The following is a 22,691-nucleotide window of genomic DNA, read 5'->3' on the forward strand; positions in this document are numbered from 1 at the left end:
TCTGGTCTTATGTTAAGGTTCTTGATCCATTTGGAGTTTTGTGCGAGGTGATAGACATATATCTATTTTCATTCTTTTACATGCAACTATCCAGTTTGACCAGCACCAATTGTTGAAGATGCCGTCTTTATTCCAATGAGTTTTTTTTTTCTTTGTGAAAACAAAACATCAGCTCCCTGTGGTTATATGGAGCTGTGTCTGGATCTTTAATTCTACTCCTTCAATCAACCTTACTGTTCTCATGCTAACATCCTCGTGTTTTATGACTATAACTCTGTGGCACAACCTGAAACCAGGGACAGCGATACCTCTTGCAGTTAAAATATTTTATTAATCAGGATTTTTTTAGATATCATATTTTTTTGTTTTGTTTATGTGTGTGTGTTTCCATGTAAAATTTACTATATTTGGCAGTTTCTGGGTGGAATTATGTTGGGACTTTGATAGATGCATTGAATGTGTAGACTGCTTCTGGTAGGATGGCCATTTTCATAGTGTCACATCCATGAACATCCATGAACATGGCATTCATGAACATCCATGAACATGGCATCCATGAACATGGCATCCATGAACATACATGAACATACATGAACATGGCATACATGAACATGGCATCCATGAACATGGGAGATCCTTCCATCTTCTGATGTCTCATTTAGTGTTGTAAACGTTTTACTATATAGGTCATTTGCTTGGAGTTATTCCAAGATACTTTTTTTGAGGCTGTTGTGAAAGGTATTGCTTCCCCGATTTCTTCTCAGTATATTTATCATTTGTATACAAGCATAAATGAAAGACCATCCTCTTTCAGTTTAATAAACAAACACTCTAGACATGATTTCAGTATTGACTTAGGGGACTTTCTATGGGACAGGTGCTTCACAGAGCCTGGATAAAGTGGGAGAGGGTGAGGGCCATTGCTTTAAAAAGATAGAAAAGAAGAGGAAATAAGATTCCAAGAAGAATACATTATCTCTTGTTACAGAGGAAATAATAAGCTAATTTAGTTGAAATATTTGATTTGGTATCCTGTCAAAAAAAATCTTACTGTTTAGTAAGACAAAATAGCCCTTTCACCACACAGAGGATGTTTACCATGGAGGTCATTGACACATCAGAATTCTAAACCTCCACAGGTAATGCATTTGCCACACAAACATAAAGACCTGAATTTGGATCCCTAGGAGCCAGAAAAAGCTGGGAGGGATGGTGCTTGCCTGTAATCCCAGCATGCAGGAGGAGGAGACAGGGGATCTCTAGAGCAAAGAAAATAGCTGGACTAGACAAAGCTGAGAGCTTCAGGTGTGGTGATAGAGGCCATCTCAAGATACAAGGTGGAGAACAATCTAGAAGTCACCAGACCTCAATGTCTGAATTCTAAATGCAGTTTACATACATGTATATATGCACATGTGGCCCCACACGAGTACACACACACACACACACATTTGTGCACACACATACACATAAATCCAAGCCTCACCATAAGTGAATACTGATTCACTGTATCCAAGCTCAGTATTATTTTAGGCTTTCTAAGTTGGTATTGTGCAATTTTTCTTTTTCAAATTCTTATTATGCTAAGAGGTACCCATTAACCCAATAAAGTTGTCTACAATTCACAGACCCACAGGAAAATAACAACTTTAAATTCATAATTTGGAGGATATAATATAGATTAGACTGGATGTTACTTGTCAATCAATTTATATAAATCTCAATATTTAATTTAAAATTTAAGGATATTAAGCTCCGTATTTTTTAATCAAAGGAAAAAGTCAGGGAAAAGATCAAAGGGAGAAGAGAATTGAAATTATAAGTCCCTTTAAAGCAAAAAATTACAGTGTCTTCATAAGTTAATATTAATCCTTTAATTATAAATTTCAGAGGTCTGAGAAGTCTCTATGAGCTTAGCTTTGGGTAATTATGCCATATGCAGCATTTCTTAAATTTGAAAAAGATGTTGAATTGTTGCTCAGAGTCTTTTAATGACTTTAGGCTGGCAGATTTCCAGAATAATTTTTCAGATATCACTTAAAATTGTGGACTGGGAACCTAAGTTAACAAATATATGTCAAATTCATAAAAGCTTTTCACTTTGTATACCGCAGAAAATAATTTGCCCATATATTTTAGAATATCAAAATATTAAGTTCAAAACAGTTCTTCATAGGTGAGGATTTACAAAGGGCAAGACAGGCACACTAGATGGAGCACAGATAAGAGCATTTGTGACCATAAAGCCGAAATGTGCATCCCAACAGTATTTGCCACAATAGTAAGACTTTTATCACTAAAAGTAAAAGGAGTTCATATAGGTTCAAGAAGGAAACAGAACCCTAAGGGAAGAGAGACGGCAAAGAATACCAACAGACAAGTTACAGAAAATGAACAATGTATGTCACAGATCTAGTATAAATATCCAATCTCGTGACCCAATTTTCAGAACAATACCAAACATTAAAGGAGAATGTAAGAAATGCCCAAGGCATATGAAGGAACAGCAAACGTCCCTACGGGGAAACGTAGGGTGGTCTGTGCTTTAAGAAATGCAGCTAGACATCACACTTCCATGGGGATTTAACTGAAGAGAAAGGGAAATAGGAAGAGTTGATAAAAAGTCATAAAGAAATAAGCTAATAGTCATATTAAAAATTTTAAAGCCCAAATCTCTCATAGTAAAATAACACAGTAAATTATTGCTGTGTTTACAAATAAAATAGCACAAAACAATGAAACCATAGTTTTACAGATTTCCAAACAACATTGAAGTATTTTTAGCATAACTTGTAGAAAAGGCAGAGACAAGCTACCCAACATGCTCTCGGGCAGCTAATCAGAGACTGGTAACTCGCACAGATGTTAAGCTGTTCTCGCTGGTTATATTTGAAGGCAGCATTCCCAGGAGGTTTCAACGATTATTTTTCATATTTTCTAAACATCCTTTATTTAAAGAATGATTGCTTCTAAGTAGCTCCACAGTTTGTTTTCTAACAGACATGAGAATTACTCACTGTCAGCACAGAGCAATGCTCTTTAACCTTTCGCAGCTCCAAAAGCCATGCACTTTATTCCAGCTCTGTTTGAGGGGACCTTAACAGTGCACAGGCAGCTTTCACTTTGCACAGGCCATTCATGGATTCTCTTGGATTCTCTGCTTCAAGGACGTGACCTTGTGGAGGCGCTTCACGTTTTCCAGAACTCAAGCCCACTGAAGATGTCATCTTAGTCTAAATCACTGCTGACAACCAGTCCGGTAGGATCCGATTTAGGGCTTTTCTAACCATAACATTGCACTACTGAAGGGTCCCAGGCATACATGGAAGGTTCTACTTAGATCGCTTCTTATTCTAGTGTTATGATATTCTCTTTGAACCTAAGTTTACACTCAATAATAAGACCTTGTTCCTGACTATATCCTGAGCTGCTAGCAAACATTTTAACTTATAGGTGTATCAACATATTAAGTTGTACAAAGTATATACATGTGTGTGTGTGGTGCAGGTGCATGCCAGGTGCAAGTGCTTAGGTAACAGGACAACATTGGGTGTCTTGTTTTGGAAGTCTGTCTTATTCCCTTCAGACAGTGCCTCTCACTAAACCTTTTATGGTTTGGCATCCTAGCCAATGAGGCCCAGCTCATTATTTGTCTCTACTCTATAACTGTGAAATTATAAGTATGTGCCACTGTACCATTGTTTTCAGGAAGATGCTGAGGATTTGAACTCAGGTCCTCACATTTGTGCAAGTGCTCTTACCACTGCATCATCTTCCTAGTACTATATTAAGCTCTCTAATCAGATGAGAAGAATTTAGCAATTTTGCATAATTATTAGCAACTAAATTTCAGCTTATTGATATTAATTTAAATTTTCATAGAAGGAACTAAAGTGCTTATTTGTAGAGAAAAATCAAAATTATATCTAAAAGTAAGCTTTATGTTTAACTTATTTAATATGGAAGAAATTATATGAGACACAAATGAATATTTGAATACAAAGATAAATTTTGCCCTATTCAAAGTATCTATAAAATCAAATTTGGATGACATATAATAATTTATTTATTCACACTGTCATACACTAGGGATATACTGAATTCTTTGATTCACTCACATAACATTTAATGAATGTCTTTTGTGCAAAGCACTATTATTTGATTCTGGAGCTTTAAAAAATAATATTCACAAGGCATGCTTTTGACTTAGTCCAGGCATTTTCTGCAGCTGAAATTGCTAAACTCTTGTTTGTACTAGTTAACTAAAACACTTATCAATATGAAACACAAATAACTTAGTATCAAGAACCTAGTACTTGGAATTTATCACATAGACTTTGAGGTTGATATACTCTACCAACTCATCAGAAGCCACACAGTATCCTGAGTGTCAGCCTATGTACTGCTCTCTTCCATTTATTCAGACTGCCCTTTTCTTTACCCACATTTTCCTGCATTCTGGCTAATCTTCAGTGCCTTTCTCCCATGTTGCCTAATATGATTGTGCTCACGTCTGTCTTCTGTATGACTTGCCTTCTTAGTCCATTTTAGAAACCCTGTTCTTCCACACTCACACTCTCGCACTCCCTCCTGTGGACAGGAGCACAGCCCACAACCCTTCTGTATGTCCATGGACCCTACTTTCATACTGCTTGAAACTCCCGACTCAAGCAGACTGTATGATTCTACATCAAGATCAGCTGGTAAATATGTACCTATAAGTTTCTTTCAAGGTCTATCATGGACTTTTTTTTATGTTTACCAACCTTCTTTCTGTCTCTTTCCTGGATAGCAGGCCTGTCTCCTGTCCCGCACACAATATACACTAGAGGCGAGCATCTCCATGCACCAGGGTTCTGTAGCATCAGTGTTACAGAACTGAACTGCAGATGAGGCTCTCTGCTTGTGGGACTCACACTCTAGTGGGTGGGAGGGCTAGAGAATAAACAAGTATGCACAAATACAAGATGGTTTTGTACTGTGAGATGGGCTAGAGAGACATCCTGAAAGAGGTGGTGAAGTCAGTCAGTCTGTAGCTGAGAATATGGAGAAGGATCCTCCGAGGAGGGCAGCAGGACACTATACAACATTATGAGAAGGTAGTAGGCATCAGGACCTGGAAGCAGGAATGATTGGCATATTCAAGGAAGAGACTGATACCCCGCGTTTCTGCAAGGGCTGAGGGAGGCTGCCCTCAGCTATACACCCCTCTGCAGCCAGCAGGCATGCCACCAGTCATCCTTGGCCAGGCTTCAGCCTGGACTACCTCTCGCAGTCCCTTTTCTCCTGCTTCAAAATGTTCGGGAGGTGTTGAGTGGAAAGGACACTCTGCTTTGACTCCTGCTAACCTGACTGCTAGAGTTCCCAGTCAGCAGAGGGCTCCCACATCTGCATGCCCTCACTCAGCTTTGGCAAAAGTGGTTTGTGTCTACACTATCATTTTCAGTATGCCGTCCAAGATCATCAGTGACGTCTCAGTTCAGATCAGTGGTCTTTCCTCAACCCTCATCCTTCTTGACTTTCTGTCACATTCTTGACAGTCCTGCTTTCCAAAGACTCTTTTTCTGTTTCATGAAAATAAATTCTGTACATAGTTCTTCTACCTCGATGACCCCTCTTGTGACCGTTACCTCCTAACCTCTGAGATGTCTGTGGCCCCACCTCATTGTCTGTCTGCCTCTCCTTCCTTCCTCCTCCTCCTCTTCAGCAGTCTCACTCCTAAAGCCGGAAGCCAGGCATTCTCTGTGGGCAACTTCTACGCCTGTTTTCCCCAGGCCCACCTTTTCCTCCAATATCCAGAAATATCCTTTCAATAGCAAATGAAAACCAAAGAGCATGTCCAGGCAACACTCTCAACCCGGTACATTATTAACTGAATTCATAAACTTCTTCCTCAGCCCTGAGACTTCTATGTTTGCAAATGATTAACAGGTAAGTGTGACTTTCATGAGACTCACCAGTGCCCTCTCTGCAATGATCCTGAAGCATGTTTTTTGTTGTTGTTGCCACTGAGACACTTTGCTACCTCATATGCATCTCTCCTAGACCTGTCCCATCAACCCATTTATGGCTATGCCATCAAAAGAACGCTGACAGAATGATTCTCAAGATCTCCTGATGTGGGATTCCCTGCTGTATGCTATGAATATGTTTTAATACCATTGGGTAATAAAGAAGCTACCTATGGCAGGACAGAATAAAGCCAGGCGGGAAATCTGAACAGAGATATATAGAAAAAGTAGGCAGAGTCAGAGAGATGCCATGTAGCTGCCAAACAAAAAAGATGCTGGAAACTTACCAGTAGGCCACAGTCTTGTGGTGTTACATAGATTAATAGAAACGGGTTAATTTAAGATGTAAGAGCTAGCTAGAAATATGCCAGAGCCATGGGTCAAACAGTGTTGTAATTAATATAGTTCTGTGGGATTATTCGGGCCTGGGTGGCTGGGAAACAAATGCGCAGTCTCAGATTACAGTTCCCAGATCTGGACAGCTAATTCCTCAGCATCTGTGGGTTGGAATGTCATGCTCCATATCTACCTGTCAAAAAGTGCTCCGTTCATTTTACACCTAATTTAAATGGAATTGATTCTTGCTAATTTTCCTTACTCTCGATGGAAAATTATTCCCTTTAATTTTGCATGTTCCCTTATAGTACTTATAGTCATGCATCTACATGTGTTTTTGTCTTGCAGTTTATTATTTCATTATCTTATAAAATGATCTTTTTGAGGATAATATCCGATGCCCTTTTTTTCTTGCTTTAAGTCACAGTTCCTCATGCTTTCTACAGCCTGCTGCATTATCAGGTTGCTATCTGTGTGAGGGTGCTTTCTAATTCTCAAGGCCCTGCTTGTTGTACTGTTTGGATGGCAGGCTCAACAACATCCCACTTATATGTTTACAAGGCACCTTAGCCTGAACGTGTGCTGCACGGCCTTACCTCTTGCTCTCATAGTCTTCTTTGCAGCACAGAGTAACGCCATCTGTCTCCTGGCATCACCGTAACTGCTCCCAGGCTTGCTCTCTTGTCCCCCACATGTAAACTAACAGCAAATCCTGCCAGCTCTACCTTTCAAACACACCCCTGTGATTTTTTTCCTTGAAGAATACCACAGCTGCTGCTCTACTGCCCAGGCCCAAGTCCCTTATGGTCTGTTTCATTACCACAGTCCTTCATGGCTGGTCCCCCTTCGTCTTCTGCCCTCCAGCTAGTCCATTTTCTTCATGGAGAGATCCCACTTTACAGTGTCGAGTCAGATAGTGCCACTGCTCTGTTCACCCATGGATACCTCCTCTACTCATAGACACAGTCATGTGTCACACCTGGGCTGGGGCCGAGGGCTCCTTTCTGGATTCTCCTTGGTCACTGTCTGCAGCCACACTAGTGCCCACACTGGTTTTCTAAGGGTCCAGGCACACTTTCAGGTCTTTGAAGCATCCTTATTACTTAATGGTGAGTAAAGAGCTACCCTGTCAAGGACAAAGTACATTAAAAATCTAACTTCTGTGTGAATTAGGGTACTAAGTTCATGTCCTAGGCTCACACTGTAAAGTATGTGCAATAATATGTAGAGTGATTGTATGTAGTCTTTCGGGGCTCAACATGAAAAGGAAAAGGAAAAGAGAAGGCAAAGTTGAACAGAATTAGATGATTCTTAAATTTCCCTTTCCAAGTTCTATTCCAAAGATCCAGACTGGCATTAATTAAAGAGCTCAAAGAACAACTTACAGCTGGCAGATGAACAACAAATCTCTTTCAGCACCTGATTAAATATTTAAATTCTTAGAAAGAATATTCTAGATTGTAATTTGAATGTAATACAAGCCAAAATGTGTAAATAAAATATTGATATTTACTTAAAAATATAATATTATAAATAAACTTATTTCTGCTAAAATATCAACCTAGGAAAATACACCATCTTTTTTGTTAGTGTTATTAAAGGGAAATTATAAAGACTAAAAATAATTATCAGACAACATAGGGAAAATATATAACTCATTCTAAACCTACGAAAAATCCAGGACTACAGCCCAAGCATTCCCATACTACGTGGTTCGTGACAATGTGATGACACTGTCCTGTCACGGTGTTTCATTAGACTAAGAACCCCTTCCACAACTGTCAAGGGGAAGTTAGGCATTTCCTAACTTCCTAAGAGCATTTTAGCAGTACATGAGACACAGCAAGATGCCCAAACTGCTCATCTAAATCTGAAGAGCAGATCCATGTCTAACACCTTTCAGAAACTAAACCTCAGAGTAGATTTTAAGTCTGCACTCTACAGTCTAACCAGAGGCCTTCCAAACAGCTCCTCACCTTCTCCAGGGTCATCTCAGTCTCTGCGGCATGCGTCTTTTTCAGCTCCATTCTCACCCTCTCTGACTCAGCCTTCAGTTTGTTGACAGCGGTCTCATGGTCCCTTGCAGCCCTTTGCTTTTCTTCTTCTCGAAGAAGACCAAGTTCTACCAGCTGCTGTTTCCGCTGAGAGTTCACGTTAATCAGCTCTTCCCTCAACTTATGGACCTGGGCCTCCATGTCAGCAATGATCTAGGAGAAACAGACAGACATGAATGGAGAAGTCAGAGAGGAACAACCACACAAGGCCAAAAGTAAACATCTTAAAGTTCACTTGCCCTTCATGTCCCCACTCAGGATCATTTTTGCTCTCTTGTGTCCTTCAATCCCATGCTGTTCCTTCTCACCCTCAGAGGTAAACACCATGTGGAGATAAACATTTTCCTACACACTGTTTTATTAAACGCCAGCACATTGCCTAATCTTACTTGTTCGTAATACCTATGTTGGTGGACTATCAGGAGTGTTCTTCTGAAACTGGTTTTCAAATATTCAGCATCAAGTTCTTGGCATTCGTCTAATGTCTTTGTATTTTTGTTTTTGTTTATGTATTGCTGGTTTTAGCTTTGATTTTATTATGTCCTTCTATCATCTTAGTTTCTTTTGTATTCCTTCTTCTAGTATTTTATTTTTTAGATATATAACTCATTTTTATTCCTTCTTTTCTGATTTATAAATTTGAAGTTGTGTTCCATTTGTTTATTTTAGATATATGATGTTTTTATTATCACTTAGTCCAATACACATTTAACTTCCTTTATTCTTTCCTTTGACATGTGAATCATTTAGATGTATGCTTCTTTTTTTTTTTATTTTTTTTATATTTAAAAATTTCCATCTCCTTCCCTCCTCCTCCCCCCTCCCTCCCCTCCTTCTCCCCCTTCTCTCCCCTCCTTCTCCCCCTTCCCTCCCCTCCCCTCCACCCATACCTCCCCTCCCTCCCTCTCAAGGCCAAGGAGCCATCAGGGTTCCCCACTCTATGCTAAGACCAAGGTCCTCCCAACTCCCCCCAGGTCCAGGAAGGTGATCGACCAAGCTGAGAAGGCTCCCACAGAGCCCGTCCATGCTTCTTAGCTCTAAAACTCATGAACTATGTTTCCCAAGGCTGCTTTTATTAGAGCTCTTTATTAAGTACCCCAAGTGGAGTGGTTTAAAAGAACATTAATGTGAAGCTTGGGAGAGGGCTCAGCAACCCTCTGAACACTTAAGAACACCAAGGTTTGGTTCCCAGAACCCACGTGGCAGCTTGCCACCATTCATAGCTGTTGTTATAAGGAGGATCACGTGTTCTTTTCCATCCTCTGTGGGCAGCAGGCCAGCACACAGTGTGCATACATACATACATACATGCAAAACATTCATACACATAAAATAAATAAATCATTAAAATATAAGAGAAATATATTCTTTCACAGTTTTGTGATGTGGGATTTCCCTCTGTATGCTGTGAAATACCATTGGTTAATAAAGGAACTGCTTTGTGCCTATAGCAAGCTACAGGGAAACAGAGATAGGCGGGGAAAACCAAACTGAATGCTGGGAGAAAGGAGGCAGAGTGAGAAGTAGCCATGGAGCCACTGCCGGAGACAGGCGTTCTGAAACTTTGCTGGTAGGCCATAACCTCGTGGTGATGCACAGATTAATGGAGATGGGTTAAATTAAGATGTAAGAGTTAGTAAATAAGAAGCTAGAGCTATTGGGCCAACCAGTGATTTAAATAATATAGTTTATGTGTGATTATTTTGGGGCTGAATAGCCGGGAACTAATAAGCAGTCTCCCTTCAACAGTTCTGGAGCATAGAAATCTCCATACTAAGTGTTGTCTGAGTTGGCTTCTTCTTGGGCTCTGAAGAGCTCATTCCACTCATCTTTCTTAGATGCTGGAATCTGCCATTCACACTTGGTATTCCCCGGTGTGTAGACACAGCAGTTCAACCTCTTTTCCACCTTGCCAGGGTTCTTCTCTCTCTGGATATCTGTGCCTCTATGTTTCTCTGTTTCCTAAGGGCACTGGCCACATTGGGGTTAGGAGAATAGAATGTACTATATCTTCCACTACTAAAAATTAAGGTTGTTTGATGGTAAGCTATGCTGTCAAGTTTTTAAAACCTTTAAAAGACAGCTAAGAAGTTGGTCTAAACCTTTTATGTATGTATGTGGAGTGCTATATTCTACAAAAGCCCATTGGATGAAATATTGATGCTGCTGAAGTCTATCACCTGCTGATAGATGGAACTGTAAGCTATCAGCCAATGATGCACGAAAAAAAAAAATCTCATTGTACTGACAAATTTGTCTGTTTCTCTTTGCTAAGTTTCCATTTATATATTTTGAGATTATAAGGGACATCTATTGTTCACTGGCTTTTCTGCTATCAAACAATGATCCTCCTATGTTCTTTTTTTATAAATAAATGGTCCCTGTATCTCATAAAAGAAGGAAAACAAAACGAAACAAATATTCTCAACAAAAATTTATCCAGTTTAAAAAATACCTTCAAAGTGAGCACTTCCTTTAGTCCTTTGTTGATAGCTTCTGTTTGCTCTCAGTGGTTGGTATCTGACTGTCCTGATTAGTACAGCTTATGGGCACAACAAAAAGTTCTTTATAAAAAGTATGTGGCAGTTTCAGCACTGTGCAAAGTGAGAGTTGACCAGGGAACCTAGTTTGCCATGGCACCAGATAAATACTTAGTTAAAACTTAAGGAAATCTTCTTGGACCCTGTAGCTGCCTGTGTTTGTGTCTGCATCTGCTGTTCCACTGATCCACATGTCTGTTTCTGCGCTGGTCCCGTGCTGTTTGTGTGACTCTGGCTCTGCAATCTACCTTGAAATCAAGCACAGTGATACTTCCAGCTTCATTTATTTTTGCCTAGGATTGCTTTGGCTACCCTGTCTTTTGTAGTTCCAAATGAATTTTAAAATGGGATAGGAGAATATAATCAAAATACATTATATATGCACATTATGAAAATAAGATAAAAGTTTATTATACAAAATGGAAAAGGTAAAAAGAAAAGAAAACATTTAATTTCTACTATTAGCTATGAATGCAACATTTCTCAAAACACCATGGAAATGTAAATGGTAATATACACCATGTAAGATGTAGTTGAAAATGAACATTTAAAAAAACAGTATTTCCCTAACTGGAACTCAGAGAACCCCAAAGTGACAGCAAAACAAAGTATTAGTACCATGCTAAGAAAATGCACAAAGCTAGGGATAGCAAGATGGCTTGGTGGGAAAAGTGCTTGCTGCACAGACTTGATGTTCTGAGTTCAATCCCCAGAACCCATGTAAAGGTAGAGGAGAGAATAAAAACAAATTGTCCTCTGACCTCCACATGCACATTGTGGCACAGGTGTGTCCGAATATACATGTCAGACCTCAGAGAAGTGTGTAGGACTTCACATAAAACTCCAGTTCTCCTAGTGTGTGCTAGAAATGTCTTTTTTCCTCCTGAAAATATATCGAATGTTTTATAGCTTGTTTTAGCCTTTCATAAGGATATATATATATATTTGCATATCAATAGATAACAACATATAAATTGCCTTTGAAAATAGTCTCTTGCTTTTTGTTCTGTGTTTTATAATGATTCCTCCAATCTTAATAATTAGAGTAACAAATAGTCATTTAATTAAATTGAGAATAGATGAGAACACTAAGATTGGACAAACAGAAACACTAGACATGCTTCTAGAGACAAAATACTTTTAAAAAGTTCCATGATATCCAGGTGACAAATCAGAACTGGCTGTCCTGCCCAATCAACACTGTGACATCCTCAGGAAGCATGGCTTTAGAGGTCAATAAGTACCAACGAACTCCAGGAAGAGGCCAAGTCAGTTCTAACATAAAACTTATGACTATGGAAAAATACAGAAGGAGGCTGATGTGAGTCCTTTTGACAAGTTCCTCTCCCTTAGGTTGTCATGAGAGGATCAACTCTTATCAATTTGTCTTATTGAAAATTATTGATAACCACATGATAAATTTGTGAACAAATTACAAAGAAGTTTTGCTTTAGGGTACATTGGCCAAATTATTTGCACAAAAGATACAATAATGTGCCCCCGCCCACACTCCCACCCAGTCAAATTCTCTAGAGAAATAATCTAACCCGCTTTGGGGATGGCCCACAGCTTGCATATGTGCAGAGTTTACTCCACACTTCCCCGGAGCTGCACTGCACAATGTATATTCTATTAGCTGACTTGGTTATGCAATGTTGAATTAGAAAAAGGAGTATTTAATTTCTGACAATATGGACACACATACTGGCTTAAATTTAATGGTGATTTTCAAAATGAAAGTCTGTTCTGAAAGTGCATCAATTAATCATAAAAGAAATGGAATGGTAAGAAGGAACTTAAGGGTGAGGGCTCCACTTAGGTCATAGTATGTACTGGTAACTAGACCGACTTGGGCACCAGTGTCAGTGGGAGACAGGTGCTGCTGTGTTGCCTTACTACTATAAATAATGCGGTAGAAAACTTCATCTATGCTACCGATAAAAAGGAACTGAATTACTGAAAATTTCACAGACAGGATAGAGAGATGGCTCAGTGCTTAAGAGCACTGGCACAGGATCCAGTTTTGGTTCTCATCACCCACATGGTGGTTCCCAACCTTCTGCACTCCAGAACCAGGGATCTGACACCATCTTCTGCCTTCCTCATGCAGCAGGCCCATATGAGATACACATACACACATGCAGTCAAAACAAATCATTCAAAAATTTCACAGGTTTTAAAGGCTGTGTCTATAAGCAAACACATCAACAACTGTTTTCAAACTGACTTTCAATCAATAATTAAAAATATACTACCAGTTTCCTTAGAAAGCTAATGATCTCAAAGCCATTTGGAATCTCACAAGTTGTGGCAACAAAAAGGCAAGGTTCAAACACTCTACAAATGATTATGAATTGCCATGATCACCATCAAAATAGCCACAAATAGAATTTATAAATATACTTCATAAAAATACAATGTAACTTACATTGAGGACAAGTTGTTAACCATAATGGTATGTTATTTGTATTTTAATAAATAAATCTTCTCTGAAGACTAGAGGCAAAGCTAAAGCCACTAGAGGTCAGGCAATGGTGACACCCACCTTTAATCCCAGGATTTGGGAAACACAGGCAGACGGATCTCTGTGAGTTCAAGGTTGCTCTGGGCTACACAATATCAATGCAGAAACAAATCCACATGGCTGTGGTGTTACCTCATTTTCTACATGTCTTGTCTCCTTGGTGACTGGTATCAGCTTGATTCCTCTCTCTCTCTCTCTCTCTCTCTCTCTCTCTCTCTCTCTCTCTCTCTCTCTCTCTCTCTCTCTCTCTCTCTCCTACCTGGCTTTACTCTGCTAAGCCACTTGTAGGAACAGCTTTAATTATCAACCAATAAAAGTAACACAAATACAGAAGGACATCCCCCATCAGTTAACCAGTTGGATTATTTTCCAAGGTGAAAATTATTTTCAGACCTTTTGGTATAAAGGCACATCCATGAAATCCTGACACACAAAGCTAAATTTGCAATCTCTGTCATCATTTACATAAAGTTCATGAACAAGCACAAGAAGCTCAGCCTTTAAATACTACTCATTAAATTTATAATTTACTATTTTTAATATTTCTAATACTTATGTCTTATGTGAAAGCAATCATGTAGGAAATGCAGGAAAAAAATTCCCTAAGGAATATTGTGAAGAAAATATAAACTACTCCCACACCATAACAGCTGAGACAGTATCAGGAGAGTTCAGATGAGGAAGCAGGAAATTCTCTCTGGAAAAAACTCTGCCAGACTAAATAAAACCAAATAACCTCAGCTAGTCCCTAAGAGGTGAAGAAATGCCATCTGCAGGTAGGCACAGACAGGATGTTTCAGGTATACAAAGAGTGAGATCATGAAATAAATGAGACAGCAAATTAAAGAGAAATGAAAAAAAAGTGTAGACATTAAAGAACCCAGAATGCTATAAGATTGATTAAAAATCCTCAAAAGAGACAGAAAGGCCCATTGAGTTAAGAATTAAATGGCTACAACTAATTTTGGAAGCAGAAGTGTAAGGGTTAAATAAGTAATCGCTCGCTAAAGATGAGAAGGAAAGAGGAAGGTCGTTGAGTTATCAGCATCCTGACTTCAGCAGGTTTTGGAACTGAGGTATTCTGAGAGTCCCTCAGGACGTGAAAACTAGATCTTGCAGGAGACTTTTTTGATGTGTCTTTGTTCACAGAAATAACTGAAACATGCAAAGGACAAAACAAAGCAAACCACGCCAGGTTGAATTTCATGGCTGAAAGCAGAGAAATGAACAAGAACACCCAGGGCAAGGCACCATGGAAGGAGCCGGCATAGCATGTGGCTCCAGAGCAGCTGTCCCGCAGAACACCAGACAATCTAGAACTGGTAAAGTGGTTACAGAGCAAGTGTTTTCTATCCTCAGCTGAAACGAATACCAAGTCCTCTTTGAAGAAGTTTTCTCAGGTAATATCTTCAAATGTTTCTTAAGTTAATATTAACAATGGGAATAGAAAAAAACCATCCCCAAATCACCATGAACAAGTTAATCCTCCTGTGCTCTGTAGTAGTCAGAGTAAGGACAAAACAAAATACACGCTAAAGAGCTGAGGACACAGCTACCAAGACAATGCCTACTGAAGGGAAGACGGCAAATTAAGGCAGCTGAAACACAGCAGAAGCAAATAGTTAAATGTAGACCGTAACTTAATAAAGCACCCACACTACAGCTGAGTAAACCAGAGAAAGAGAACTAAGGAATGAGGTGGTTACGGAAGGGAACTGAGAGACCCTAATACATGCCTAATTAAAGCTTGAGGAAGAGGAAAGGGGGTGACAGGGAGATTTAAGGTGACAGGAGAATTTTGAAAAGTGAGAAGTAGGGAGTAAAAGATCTGCCGAGTGGGGGAGAAGCAAGCGAGGAGGGCTGGCCGCACTGTCCTAGCGTGTGTCCAGAAGAGGTAGGGTGCTAAATGACTAGCCGCACACAGAGTATCACTCTATGTGAGACCTAAAAATATAAATTACTTCAATAATAGAACAAAGCAGTGGTCACCAGGGATGTTGGTAGGGATGGGAAAAGAAAATGGGGACAGGAAGGTCGGAGGACAAGCTTAGTTACATAGGTACAGCAGAAGACCCAACCCAACTGCTGTGGTTCATAGGCAAAGGGAGTTTAGATTTCTTGCCACAGAAACGACAACTATATGCAACAATTTACTTCAGTATAGTGTCATCTTCCTATCCATACATAGCCTTCAACATCATTTTGTTTGTTTTAACTAGACTTAATGAAAAAGTTTTAAAAAGAAGAGATGAAGGGGACAGGAGGGATTGAAGGGATGAAGAAGGAAATAAGCATGGAGAAGTACTTTAAAACCCTTACTAACACATTTTCCTAAAGTTCAATTTTATTCCATACATAGTACATTGATAGAATTTAAGACTCCATTCTTATTCCTCACCTTAGATTTACTTTTACTGGTACCTTTAAAAGAGTCTTGACTTTCAAAACAGACTTAGGAATAGAGAGAATGAAATTGAAGCCTTCATACTACGTGATTTCAGGACTTCCTAAAGCTACGTGAATGTGGCAGACAGTGCAGAACCAGCAAGGCCCACATCTACAGACTGATGAAGAGCATGGAGCCCAGAAAGACTCACACAAACTGCTGGCCGGTCTTTACAAAGCCTGGAAGGCTATTCAATGAGAACTTTTAAAACTCAGGGTTCTGGGACAATTATATATTCATTAAAACTAAAGAAACAAATATCACTCCTTTCATAAAAAATTAATCAGCTATAAATGGATTATGGATATAAAGGTAAACAACAAACCCTCAGAACAGAAGGGCTGGGGTACAAATCACTGATCACTGCTTAGCATCACAAAGCCCTGGACTTGATCTTCAGTGCTATGAAAATAAACAGAAAAATAAAAAACATAAAAACTTAAAGAAGGAAAAAATACGAGAAAATGTATCAGGCCTTCACTACTCGTTATTATGTACATCAGCATAATTATGAAATAAAACACTGATACATGGAATAATATTTTAAAAATTTAAATAGCTACCCTGTGAAAGATATGTTAAAAGCATGACAAGATAATACACAGAATGGGAGAAAAGTGCAAAGCACAGGACACAACAAACGGAATGGAACTATGGGGAGAAAGGTCACATGTATTCATCATGCAAATGTACTTAGATGTATTTGTCAAATTAAAGCACTGACCTTCCAAAAATTGGTGGCCTCCGAGGGCTATCCTCTACAACACTGCAACTGAATTAGCTGTCAAGAAGTGACCAATGAGTGCAAAAGGAAAATAGTTCCCTATACACTTTGAAATTAAAAGCACTCACTTTAACTCAGGGTTCAAGACAAAATTAAAAGGGATATAAAGTAGCTAGAGCTGATTTGTGGAAGGACACTGGTTCTTCTCACATTGGGACTGTTTTAGATAGGAATGAAAGGGGTGGCTGACAGCAGGTCAGGGGTAAGTGGTCAGTATTACTATATATATTTTTTGTAGCTTACAAATTCTGATTGATGTTACTTACTTCCTAACTCAAACAAATGCATAACATTTAAGGAATAGGTTTATAAATGACTGATAATTGCAATGTGCCCTATTAACCTTGAAAGATGAAACCCCAATCAGGGAAAAGAGTCTTGTGTGTGTTATTTATTTAAAATGCTAATTATTAATAATATTGGTAACCTGATTAATAAATTAGTTAAGGAGATCAAGTTCTGGCAAAACTAATCAACAAAACAAAAGGGAAGCACAAAAAGAGCACCGCTAGAGGTAAAACAAAGCCATGACAAGTCGCCCACACAGCCACAAGCTAGTAACTGAAATGGCAATGAAGGAGATGATGCGGAGCCACCGAGCGGAAGGCAATACAACACCATGCCAGCAACTGGAGAACTGAGATGAAATGAACACGTTTCTTGGAACAGACAAAATAACAGAATTAGAAATTGAAAACTAAGCAAATTTAATAAAAAAATGAGGTAATACCTACAGATTTTTTCACAAAAAAAACACCGAACTCATAACTTCATAGGTAAGTTCTGAAATTTCTTTTTTGAAGGCACATATCAATTTACCAGCTATAAACTCAGAAAACAGAGAAAAACAAAATTGTTCACAAATTAGATTAAATGTTAGCACAACATTAATAAAAGATTACAGGGACAGTAAGAGAAATAGAATTGCCAAGCAAACTCATTTATAAATACAGGGGAAAAAAGCCTTAAAATAAATTATAGGTAAAGCAGACCTACCGCTGCATAAAAATAAAATATGTAATCACTGAGTTTAGAGAATGGAAAGACAGTCTGACACTTATAAAAATTTAGAACTGTCAACAACGTAAAATTTAAATGAAAAGAAAAAATGTTTGAGCTGTAAAAATTTATCAAAACTGACCAACAAACCAAAACAAAAAAGAAACCCAGAAGATGTAAATCACTCTAAAATCATTAAAAAATAGAAACAATAATAAAATATATTTCCAGAAATGAAGTATCAGTTCTGGCTCTACTGGTCAGTTCCACTAAATATTTAAGAGAATAAAAACGTAACTCAGTCTTTCATACTGCATCCTTTCAGAGAACAGAAGATTAATCATTCAGGAACTCAATTTATAAAACTAGCTAAGCCAGTTTAAAAGCTTGCTAACTGGAGAACCCCCACATCTATTACACAATGTTCAGGTCTTTATCTCATCAATGGTCTTTAGTTAGCTGAATTCAATGATATAACATTATTAACACTGAATGGAGGCCTGACCAGGTAACTCAGTGGGAAAAGGCCCTACTGGGCAAGCATGAAGCCTGAGTTCTGGTCCCTAGAGCGCACATAGGAGGCAAGCACAGTAGCATGCACCTGCACCTCAGAACTGGGGAGGCAGGGGTCTCTGGAAGCAGCTGGTCAGTCTGCCTGCCTGGCAGGTGAGCACTCAGACAGCGATAGACTGTCTCAAAAACAAGGCAAAGTGCAATTGAGAAAAACACTTGATATCGGCCTTTTATGTCTACATGCATAGGCACAATGTGCTCCTGTATCTATAAACACACATACACACACACAAGCAAATATACACACATGTATCACCATAAGGTTAAAATATCAAAAGTAACCCAAAGTATAATATATTTTTTATCTGATTAAAAGAAAACAGCAAGTATATGTCAATAAACAGAAAAAGCATCTGATAAAACTGATTACTTCCAGGGTTATACTATTTCAATGAAAAAATACTTTAAAAAGTTTAGTGACAGAAATTCTCAGCTAAGTAGGCAGGCATTTAAAAGAATGTTCTCAACTAGCTAATAGGTACTTATTCAATTTTTAACAAACTTCATTGTTTTTTGCATGTGAAGCTTTGAAATAGTCTTTTTAAAATCAAGAAGGAACAATGATAAAGAGCACAGAGTAGGGTATAAAGAGAAATATGCTCAAAGAATATGTTATAGTTCATGGAAATGGCCTTATGTAATCCAGGGTAATAAAAATTAAATTCAATAAAAATTATTCAGAATAGGTACATGAAAAGATTTACACAACTCTAAAAGTGTAAGCCCCTATGAAAGTCACTGAGGAGGATCTGAGCTAACACCGCAGTGAGGCAAAGCCCACCAGTTCACTCCTGATGGAACTATAGCACCAGGTTCAGTTAAAACATAAAGAAAAGTTTTTGAGATAGGTGACAAGACACACGTGAGCAGGAAATGAGAAAATCATGAATTTGAAGCCAGCGTGAGCTATAAAAGAAAAGGGACTCTGGGTGTGGTGGCACATGCCTAAAACCCCAACAAGGAGGAGAGCCTGACCAATCTGAGTTATGTAGCAAGATCCTGCTTTCAAAACCTGGAGCTACAGCTTAGTGGCCAGAGCCAATGGTCAACATTTGCAAGACTTAAAGTTCTATTTCTAGCACCTATACCCCCCACAAAACAAGAAAAGCAGAATACAGTTCAGGCTCTAATACTACCTATTATACATCCAGACTTAACAATATTGTAGCAACTAACAGAGAGTAGGATTGTAAGACAGTAAAAAGACTGACTGATGGAGCACAGCTGAGAGCCCACACATCTGGACATCTGGACATCTGGACAGGCACTAGCATAGCGGCGGTGGGGGGGAGACAGAGACAGAGACAGAGAGATAGAATGTGATGAGAAAAAAGCTATTAACATAGAAAAAATCAAAACAGATCCATATTTTAGAAGGGACAAAAAGCAATTATCTCAAATCTTTACTAACTACACATCTGACAGAGGATTAATATCTAATATACAAAAAGAACTCAGAAAACTAAATAACAAGAAATTGAACAACCCAAATAAATAAATGGATGAATGAAGTGGGCAGACAGTTCTCAAAAGATGAAGCAAAATCAGTCAATAAGTAGATGAAAACTACTCAGTCCCAGCAGACAAAACTGCTCAGTCCCATCAGACATCAGAGAAGTAAAAATCTATACCACACCAAGAGTCCATCTCACAAATACATGTTGATTAGCATGTAGACAAAGGGGAATTCTTATCCACATGCTGGCAGGAATGTAGACTGGTCCAGCATTGTGGAAGTCAGTAGGAGGTTCTCCTAACACTAAAATGTATCTACCTAAAAACTCAGCTATACCTCCTGGATTTTATCAAAGCAGTACAAGTCAGCACATTAAAGAAATAATTGTGCATCAACATTTATTGCAGAATTATTCATAATAGCAAAGTTACAGAATCTACCTAGGCACTGGTCAACATAGGAATTTGATAAATATAATGTGGCATAACTACACAATGATAATTTATTCAGACATAGTGAAGTCATGTCAGTGGCCAAAAAGAGGATGCAACTGGAGATCATCATGTTAAATGACAGGGCCAGTCTCAGACAACCATCTCTTGTTTTTTCTCAGTTATGAATCCTAGATTTTAAACAAATGCACAAAATTGTGTGTTTATATATGTCATTAAAGCAGAATTAGAACTGTTCAGGGGAATGGAGGGGATTGATGGATGATGGATGAGTGGAAGGGGTGATTAGGAGGGCTTGAGGAAATATTATCAAAGTATATTACATACTTTTCTGAAAAAGTTCCCATGAAACCAAGTATATGCCAATAAAAAATCTCTCCATTCCCAAGTCTATATTAAAAAGAAATAAAAAATAAGAGTATAGAATGTTTGTCCATGAATGCTCATAGCATTATTCTTAGTGGTCAAAAATTAAATGTAACTAAAATGTCTGTTGACTGATGAGTTGACAAATATAGCAAATCCATAGAATGGAATATTACCCAGTAAAGAAGAGGAATGGAAAACTAAGCCTGCTATAGCATAACGAACCTTGAAAACACATTAGGTGAAAGAAGCCATCATCACATACTGTAAGATCCTACTTACACAATACACATGAAAAACCTCTAACACAGTAGGAAGCTGCCTGGGGCTACCAGTGGGAACTAGGGGTAACTGGTAATGCAAATGGCTTTTTGTGGGTAGATGATAAATTTCTGACCATCTGACTGGTGAGAACTGACCATCTCTTTGAGAACAGTGATCTCTCATTAGCTTCAGTTTTGCTTTCCACAGTTTCATGTCAACTATGGTCTAAAAATATGTACTGGAAAATTCCATAAGTAACTTTTAAATTACAGTATATTATAGGTGTAAATAATATACCAATTGTATATATTTACAAGTACACTGAAACCCTTGTCAAATGAAACTGTTGGGAAATAGCCTTTATCTTTGCATCAGGCAGGGGAGGAGGAGGGACAAGGATGACTCAGATATGCTGCTTGGACAATATTATGAAGGCAAACCCCTATAACCAGGATTCAAAACACAGATATTTATTAGGCCTATGCACCACACTTATTATTACTTTATATTATTTAAGAAAAGCTGGCAAGAAATAAGCCAAACTAAACTGGATATTTATAAGAATACATATGTCTCTGTGTATTGATTTGGGAGCTGGGAAGCAGGTCCCCAGAGAGCAAAGAGTCAAAGGAGGAAAAAAAAGCACCCAATTACATTTTTGAACCCAACATGGGGCAGTATTTTCATGTAGGGCCTGAGAAAGTTAAAACAAACAATCCCCACTCAAAAAACAGATACAGCTCCTTTAAGAAACTCTACCTTACATGAGAGCACTTAAATAGCCTTTTTCATGCTAAAGAGAAATAAAAAACTAAGTTAAAAAATGCCTGCCACAGTGAAGGACACTGGCATTCCAAGGTTTGGGGGTTGAATGTAGCTTCGGATTAAATGCACCTCAAACCAGGCTGCAAACTTAGGCTTGGCTCTCATGACCTGAGGAGTGGCTGGAACCAGCCAATAAAGCTTCTCAGAGGACCCAGTTATCACTTAGCAGTTTAAAGTTTGCTAACAAGGTCAAAAAAAGGTAGAAAGAAATGCAATAAAAGAGTTACAAACAGAAAAACCCCCTCTAAATAGGTTCCAGTGTGCTTTGCAATGTGAGTAGACTTAAGAAAGAAAAAGGATATGGGCAGTCATAGAAAGAAAGAAATAGATTAAAAATAATAAAGTTGTCTTTAAAGAGAGAGTAAAGGTAATATAAAAGAAAAAGCCATGTAATGAAGGAAAATATACAGGAAGTCGGGATCCTGTATAGTTATTTTGTTGATTTTGAATTTTTTGAATGCTGATGAGCAAATTAGCGGTTGACAGACATGAGATTGTGAAATGGACTGCCAAATAAAACCAGTCTATATACTTTAGGAATGTCTTAAATTTAAAATGGAGTAAAAAATGTATTGTAAAGTGGAACTTAAAAAATGTATTGCTTTGGAAAAAAGGCTTTGCTTTTGTTTTCACAGGAAATGAGAGGCTGTGTATTTCTTCAGTTTTGATATAGATCAGGTTTGATCAGGGAAGGCCTCTGAATCTTGACAGGTGATATCTATCAACAAAGATTACAGCTGGTTTTCCCAGGACTTAGCCATTACCTCAATTTCTCTCAGGGAAACCTAAGGATACCTTCACCCACACTCAACAGTAAGCAGTCTAGAGAAGAAAACACCCACATTCCCAAGAGGTGGGGTGGGGGCTTGTTGGTTATTTAGTGGGTTATCATTTAGGGGAATATAGGAATATAGGGTAAAAAGATAACCATTGATCTCAGATATTTTGCACTGTCATTGATTTTGATATAATGATATAAATTTAAAGTCATTTTTGTTATACTGTGTGTATATATATATATACACACACATATATATGTATATATGTATCTATAATACATA

The 22,691-nt window shown here is 38.3% G+C and overlaps 1 protein-coding gene across 11 annotated transcripts in view; it reads right to left on the reverse strand.

The window, feature by feature from the left end:
• Cep112 (centrosomal protein 112) overlaps positions 1 to 22,691 on the reverse strand; it is a 387,843-nt gene that overhangs the window by 145,936 nt on the left and 219,216 nt on the right. For all 11 annotated transcript variants that reach the window (XM_038328187.1, XM_038328186.1, XM_038328182.1 and 8 more), the window contains one exon: positions 8,324 to 8,554. In XM_038328187.1, coding sequence (XP_038184115.1) covers positions 8,324 to 8,554 — 231 coding nt within the window. The remainder of the gene's footprint in view (positions 1 to 8,323; positions 8,555 to 22,691) is intronic.

The sequence above is a fragment of the Arvicola amphibius genome, chromosome 4 (genome assembly GCF_903992535.2).
Source record: "Arvicola amphibius chromosome 4, mArvAmp1.2, whole genome shotgun sequence".
Lineage (NCBI taxonomy): Eukaryota > Metazoa > Chordata > Mammalia > Rodentia > Cricetidae > Arvicola > Arvicola amphibius.